At 42.5% G+C, this 8,019-nt stretch overlaps 1 protein-coding gene across 3 annotated transcripts in view; it reads left to right on the top strand.

Moving 5' to 3' along the window:
• Positions 1-509: 509 nt before the first annotated feature.
• Rab14 (RAB14, member RAS oncogene family) overlaps positions 510-8,019 on the top strand; it is a 20,988-nt gene continuing 13,478 nt past the window's right edge. The window contains exons 1-2 of one of the 3 annotated variants that reach the window (XM_021186061.2): positions 576-865; positions 1,607-1,691. In XM_021186061.2, coding sequence (XP_021041720.1) covers positions 1,666-1,691 — 26 coding nt within the window. In that variant the 5' untranslated portion in view covers positions 576-865; positions 1,607-1,665. Of the gene's footprint in view, positions 866-1,606; positions 1,796-8,019 lie in introns of those variants that run through there. The other 2 variants (XM_021186070.2, XM_021186079.2) reach the window with 2 other exon arrangements.

Below are 8,019 nucleotides of genomic sequence, written 5' to 3'. Positions count from 1 at the left end.
GGGAGTAAAAATGTCAAGTTTCCCTCTTCCTGTTGCTGGTGTCCGCAAAGCAAGGTTAAGCTAGACAAAGATGAAACACAAGAAAGAGCCACCTCCTAGCTACATGATTATACAAGTGGGTTGGTCAATGTGAAGCACCCGTTTGCCTCTGATGGCACGAGAAGAGTCTCTGGGTGTTGGCCAGCCTTGTTCCTACTAATCTCCAATTGGTCTGTAAATGTTGAATAAATGCAGTAAATACGTGTGTGTTCCAGAGGCCGGGATACAGAGGCGGCCCAGTGATAAGCAGTTACGCGTATTAAAAATAGTTAGGTCTCCAACGGCGACAATTCTGGACAGACACTGTCAACCCATAGAAAACAGTGTGCGAACTTGCGCAGTAACTCCGCCGGGAGGCGTGGCACACGACTGCGCTTGCGCAGACTCCTTTCCCGCCTCCTTCAGGCGTGAGGACCAGTGGGGGCGGGCCGAGGCCGAGGCGGGTCTACTCCAGAGGGGCGAACTGAGGAAGGGGCGTGGCCGTCAGGTTAGTCTCCACCACCCTCTTCCGGGCTCCGCTGGCTGCGCGCGCATCCTCCCCCCTTCTTTTGTGGTCCGGCCCATTGCGAGGGTGACAGGAAACCCTGTGCAGGGAGCGCCGCCATCTTGGGCCAGCCCGAGGAAGATCCTGAGGGAGCCGCAGGAGCAGCCGCCGCCGCCACCGCGACTGCCACCCGAGTGTCTGCAACCTCCGGCCAGCCCGCCTACCTGCCAGGGCCTCGGCCGACGGATTCCGGCCGCCCTCCCGCCGCGTCCGCCCTCCGCTTCCTCGTCCTGACGTCCCCCTCCCGTCCGGAAAGCTGCCCAGCCACCAGCAACCCCCCAGGTAACCAAGGCCTTCCGCAGGGGCCGCCGGAGCCAGCCTCCCAGCCCGGCCCTTCCAAGGGGCGGAGGCGAGCCGAGAGGTAGGCGGGCGGCGTCCCGGGCTGGGCCCTGCAGGCCGCGGCCAGCCCGGGGGTCGGCGGAGGGCGCCGGCCTGACAGGACTCCGCGGGGCGAGCTGTCGCCCGCGCCGTCCCGGGCGGCTCGCGCTCCCTGCCCGCAGCCGGGCTCCGAGGCGTGCGGGGAGGGTGTGTTCCCACCTCATCCGTCCGGCCTGCGGGGCACAGCCGCGGCCTCCGCAGGCCCGGGTCTCGCCGCCTTTGCCCGCGGCTGCAGACCACCCCCGCAGTGTTGCCCCACGCGTGGCGCGCCGGCCTGCCACCCACGAGCCCCCAGCCGTGGCAGTCCCACCCTATAGGGCCTCAACAAAAGGCAGCGCTTCGGCGTCTCGGGCTGGCTCCCGTGTCCTTGTAAGCCACCGCTCTGTCGTCCCGGCTGAGGATTGGGCGTGTGGGACTGTTCTCGGAATCCCTGTAAAGTCCCTGGCCAGCCTGCACGGGTTGGAACCTAGACAGCATCTAGAAAGAACGAAGGGAAAAAGTTTGGGCATCTCGAGAATTTGAGAAAAGACGATGGAACGGGAATGCTAAAACTCCAGTGTGTGCCAGACACGGGTTTAGGTGTCTTCACACATAGCTTGCTTGCTTCGAGTGCCTTTTGAGAGTTTTCCGCATTTTTTTAATAAGGGGCGAGGGACGGACCGAAGCCAGAAGTTGTCCTGTAGCTGAGTAATGATGGAACACAAATGATGGCTTCTCCCTATCCTGGCTGGTATGTTTTGTACTACAGTACGTTCCACGAGGGCTGAGACACACAATACTGGATCGGTTCAGAGAGGAGACAACTGAATTCCATTTTTTCTCCATTCACACTGGGTGAGAACTGATAAGACCCAAAATCTATCATGTCAGCTGCTACTCTGGCAAATGCTCGTTGGAGGAGAGGTGGTGGTGGCATGTCCTCCGTATTTGTGAAGAAAGCTATGTTCTTGGTGGCTGCACAGCCAAGTATGGACATTCTTGGAAAGTTTACTGGTCATGACATGTTGTTTCAATTACCTTTTATGTAAATGTGATTATTGAGTACAAATTTGACCCATTAATAATGCAGCTTCCTCTTTTCCCTTCCCTGCAGCAGGCGATTATCTCTGGAATTCAGTGTAACTAGGAAATGGCAGAACCCAAGGCACAAAACCTTAGCCTACACGCTTTCATGCATGGTCAAGTAAAATCGCCCAAACCATACCTACATGTTAGTTATTGAATTGACCCTAACCAAGTTAGCTAACCTCCCAGACTCAGTGTCCTTATATTTCAGGGTCATTTTAAGGATTAACTAGAATTAAAGAAAGCTCAGGTTTGGCATGCAAGTTGCCTGTAGTTTTGCTAGCCACATAATGGGTGTTTAATATCTGTTGGACAAGTACTGTCGAACTGGCTTAATCTTACCTGTCCATTTAGTAGTATATAACCATCAGTAAATCACTTTTGACCGGGTTTCCTTATTTGTAAAATGAATTTTTAGGGTTAGAAATTGTTTATAAAGTAGCTAGTTTGTATTAGGAGCTCAGTAAGTGGAGTTATTGTAAAGGTGTAAAAATTCCTTGGAATTAAGGCTTTTTAAAAAAAAATTTGTTTTATATTTTTCATGTTAAAGTGTATATTTGTAAACTTAAGCTTTGCAACAGAGCTTGAAAATTTCTTGCAGCCAGGTTTTATAGGTCTTATTTGCATACTCTTAGCAAGACATGTAAGATAAAAATGTTCAAACTGTAGCTCTCGAGGTGTTTATGACATTAAAAACCTTAGCAATGTGGGCCTGGCAAGATGGCTCAGCAGGTAAAGTCTTTTGCTGCCATGCTGACAACCAGACTTAGATTCTGAAACCCACCCAGTAGAAGGAGAGAAAGTATTCATGCTAGTTATTCTCTCTAATATCTACATGTGTGCCACATGTGCACACACATACAGTCATACACAAGTATTTTAAAAGTATGGAGGAGACAAATTATTATTAATATTAAGTTATAGTATATTTCAAACTTTTTAAAGTTTGCAAAATAAAGCATCAGTATAGTGAGCATTAATACTGTATTACTGATCAGTGTCTGCAGTGAACAGTCTTGGTCTATCTCTGCACTGCTCCTCCCAAACTCACCTGGGTCTCAGACAAGTCATTAGTAAGCTTTTACTAATCCTTTCAAGTGCAGGTATCATTGTTTTGTTGTTGTTGTTGTTGTTAAATACTTTTATGGAAATCAGAAAACAGATTTGGGAGTACTTCATTTCTTATTCATAGCACGCTATCATTAGTGGAAGGTTTTGTCTTTCTCTGTGGACATTGTTAAGCAATCTGGTATTTTAAATTTTTTATTACATTAATTTACACAAAATTGTAATCTTAAGTGAGTTATGAAAAGTTGGTCTCAGAAATGGACAGGTTATTTTCCAAGGTTGTATTTCTATTATGGAAAGAAGATTGACCATTTGGATTAGATTGGTTATTAGATTAATTATGGAAGTTTCCTGTCCACCTGACTAACATGTGGCATTGCATTCTAGTTCAGGGGCCTCTCAGCAAGGATGCACCCATTCTTGAGTTCCATGAAGGTAGAGACAATGTTACTCCCTTTTTTGATTATTGTTAAAACCTTTCAACAAAACCTTTCAACGTGGTTTGTGCTTAGTAGATGTGGGATATTTTTATGTTGTTGGTGTTTAATCACAAAAGTAGTCTGGTCTCCAGTGTTTATAACAAAATACATACATAAAAACCCTAAAACTGAAGAGCAGCACTAAGACGTTAGGCCACCAGGAGTACGTAGTGTGTTGCTTTCCTCTTGCTATTGTAAAGATTGGGTAGTAATCTAAGGAATAAACTACAGCAGCTGTGAACAGTGAATGACAGTGTATAAATAAACACATAGGAGTTAAAATATAAGCCTGAGAAAATGCCTGTTAGTAGGAGCTTTGTTTTTTACTCTGAGGCCTCTACCAGCCTCAGAGTAAACTAGTCATTTGGGACTGGAGAGATGGCTCTGTGGATAAAAGCCGCTGCTCTTGTAGATGCCCCAGGTTTGATTCTCAGTACATACGTGGTGGCTCACAACCATCCATAACTCCAGATTTTTTTCTTTCTTTTTTTTTTTTTGGTTTTTCTGAGACAGGGTTTCTCTGTATAGTTCTGGCTGTCCTACCAAGCTGGCCTTGAACTCAGAAATCTGCCTGCCTCTGCCTCCCGAGTGCTAGGATTAAAGGTGTGTGCCACCACGCCCAGCCATAATTCCAGATTTAAGGGGCCTGACAGGAGTATGTACTATACATGTAGGCAAAATGTTCTCATAAAATACATTTTGTTTAAATTAAAACTCATTTATATAACCTTACTCAGTAAGAGATCTGATTTTGTTTGACATGACAATGACTAGCATGCAATATATGTTTCATAACCATTTAGATACAGATGTTTTGACTCAGGAATATGTCCGTGATTTCATTAAGTGAAAAGAACATGTTGCATGTTTTATATAATTGCTATGTTCCATCTTTAAGTAAAGCTTATTTATATACCTCCTTAACATAGGTACGTTTCATACTAAGGTAAAGTTGAAAACTCCTTTGTTAAAGCAACATTAAGGATGCTTAATATTTAAAACTGGCCACCTGATTACATAGTGCAACAATTATCAGTGCTTAAAGGCACTTTGTGAAGGTTTCTTTTGGTAGCCAAGGACAGTTATGTGTCCACCTTGCATGTCTTCAATAATTAGTTAAGTAGAGAGCATTATGCTCTTTGGTGTCAGGCCTCTGAGCTTAAGTTCTAGGTTGTCCATTTACTAACTTTAGAACATTGGCCAACATAGTGAATTTCACCAAATCTCAAATTCTTCAATTTTTGCGTGAAAATAATAGCTTTACAGAGTTGTAGGAATTAAGAATTAGTATAAGTCACACAGATCACTGAATGATTTATTCTCAAATTTTCCTTATTGTTACCATGGATAAATAATAATAAATCAACATTACCAATTATTTATATTTCTTAAATTTGTGTATACTCCTAGTGTAATTATTTAATATTTCTTATTCAGCGTGTTAAATTAGAAGCAAAGGAGTGAAAGGTCTGTGCCTTAAAAGCATCACCTGGAGGAGGCAGGGTGGTGCTGTTTGTAAAGGGGAATTTGTGTTTTTAACTGGGCTGGATACAGTATAGACTTGGTCCAAACTGCCTGAGCTAGATAGACTGCTTTCCTCTGAGACCATTTCCTCTTTTGTAAAATGAGGAACCTAGTAGCGGTCTTATAAGGGCAGCAGTCAGATGAAGTGGCACTTAGAGTACTGCCTGGTATTTGTTAAGTGCCCCCAAAATGGAAACGATAGAAGCTGTGTTACTAATTTACAAATTGTTCATCACGCTTGTTTTTGTAAACGCAGCAATCCTTTTGTTTTTATTTTTAAAAAAATCAGAAGCATTAAAGGTGATCTTATGTCAATTTTATCCAAGTAATTTTTATTTAAAAAAAGGAACAAAGGGTGGCACTTCCTGTAGTCAGACTCAAGAGGCTGAGGCAGGAGTATTGTAAATGGATGGTGTAGTGAGTCCCAGGCAAGCCGGGATGATATTATGAGACCTTATTTCACAAAACAAAATGGGAAGAAAATGCATTTTAACCCACAAGTTACAGAATATTGCCAAGCTCTTAAAAAAGAAAAAAAAAAAATGAGCGGATACTGCAGTGTTGTGACTTGTGCTTTCACGTGAACTAACCAGCATTCCCTGCACACCCCCACCCTCTGCCTTTTTTTGACCTTTGAGCTTTTAAAACAAACTTGCTCTTAAATAACAGAGGGCTATTTTTTCTCTTTCCAAAGCTAGGCAAAAATCTCTTGTTCACTTTCTCAGTGGCGTGCTTTGAGAAAGTATGCTTTGCTTTGTTCAGAAAGGAGCCCCTTGCATATGACTTGTAAACATGTATTTTAACTAACAGACAGACTATGGGATTATTTAAAATTTACCAGTTTCTTATTTTTGAATAAGAAAAATGTTTTTGCCTTTGCAGAAATGAATGAATTTGTATTTTGTTTGTTTGCTCTTGAGACAGTATCTCATGTAGCTAAGGCTATCCTCAGACTTAACATGTAGCCAAGCATCACCTCAAACTTCTGGACTGATGTTTTTCCTGAGTGCTAGGTTACAGGCCTGTGCCACCAGGTCTGGTTTATGTGTGCAGCTGGGTCTTGGTACATGTTAGTCACACACTTACCAAAGAGGTACATTCCCAGCACTGTCTCCCTGTTTATGTTGTCAGGACTTTTATTTGTAATTATAAAAGAAACTTGAACCAAAAAATGATTGTGGTGAAGTAAAAACAAAGCATCTGTGTTCATCCTGAATCGTGATTATCTAGGAAACTACGATATAAACATTCATCATTTTAGTTGATATCTTAGAGGATGCTATATGTGACTACTAGCATGTGCACAGTTAGTCCACGTAGAATTGAATTATAATTCACAGTTGCTCCTAGAACACTTGAAGTTAGTTGACTTTGGGACTGTTTAAAGACCATGATTTTTGGGTGTTGTGTGTTGGGGCTTGAAGCCAGGCCTTGTGCATAACTAAGCATGCATTCAACACTAAGATTCAGCACAGGCCCTGTAATTTTATTTATCTGTTTACTTGTTTGTCACCTACCCATCCATCCATCCATCATCTACCTATAACAAGGTCTCTGCATAGCGCTGGTTATCCTGGAACTCATTATACAGAGTAGGCGGGCCTTAAACTCCCTGAGCTCTGCCTGCCTCTGTCTCCTTAGTGCTGGATTTTAACATAATAAAATAGTAGGAAGCAAAGTATGTACACAAAACTTTAGTCAAAAGAAAATAGGAAAATCAAGGGGAGGAGCGCAAGAGAACTAATTTACAAACGATTACTTTGGAAAGGAGTTTTAGGAATTAAAAACTAATTTGAGGAAAAAACATAACTGTTTCCATACAGAAGAGAAATTAGTATATGTTAGGAATTTAATAATCTTGAAAATTACTTAATTTGAGGGTTCCTTCTACCCCTTCCTTGTAAGTAGCTGATTCAGAGGTCAGGTAAATAATTTAAGTTTAACCTTGAGGCCAAGTTGTAGTGGGGTTTTTGTTAGTTTGTTTGAGACAGGGTTTCTCTTTGTGTAGCCCTGGCTATCCTGGGACTCACTCTGTAGATGAAGCTGGCCTTGAACTCAGATATCTTCCTGCCTCTGCCTCCAGAGTTCTGGGATTAAAGGCATGCACCACTTCACTGCCTAGGTTAAGGCCAAGTTCATTTTAAAGTGAGTCCCAGTAGTAGCTAGAAAAGAGGTAAGAGTCTAGGAGCCCAGCTGATCCAACTAGAAAAACTCCTCTTGAGAGAACTGGTTAAGGGAGTTTTCTGAGATGTGGAGGACTGATTATGTGTCACAACATGCTGGGTGCATTGGGAGCAAGGCATGGACTTGGGTTGACTGTTGTCTGTACAGCAAAGTAAGGTGACTAATTATGTGATGCACTCTTTAGTTTTCTGTATTTAAGGATTTCTTTTTCCTTGATTCTTCACCTATTGCAGATGTTCCTCCTATAGATTTAGTTTTATTATGTTGAAATTTTATTTGAAATATAGCATAAAATTATCACAAAATAGTCATTAAAACACTAGAAAGCACAAATTTTTGAACAGTTCATAAGTCTTGAGATGTATGAGTTTTGTCTTTCCTTAGCTGAAAACTGGTGAAAAAAATAACTTCATTAGATGTTGTTATCACTATTAGGATGTGTTTCTCTAGAACCTAGCACAGTGTTAGACACATTGAGACACAACTACCCCTACATTTTTAAGTATATTATTAATGGGTAAATTTATTTAATGTGTATGCTTGCCTCCAAAGAAAGTTAACACATGAAACATTTATACAGCACATGAATTATTTGGGAAGATTATTGTTGTTGAGACACAGGTCTCTGTATTGTCCAGGCCGACCTCAAAATCTTGGATTCAAACAATCCTTCAGTCTCCTGAGTATCAGCCAGGATTAATGTGTGTGATTGTGCCTGTGAGATTGAAGGTTTAGGAA

Source organism: Mus caroli, chromosome 2 (genome assembly GCF_900094665.2).
Source record: "Mus caroli chromosome 2, CAROLI_EIJ_v1.1, whole genome shotgun sequence".
NCBI classification, from domain to species: domain Eukaryota; kingdom Metazoa; phylum Chordata; class Mammalia; order Rodentia; family Muridae; genus Mus; species Mus caroli.
The sequence above is the reverse complement of the archived record's forward strand: the minus strand, read 5'-3'. Positions and strand labels throughout refer to the sequence as shown.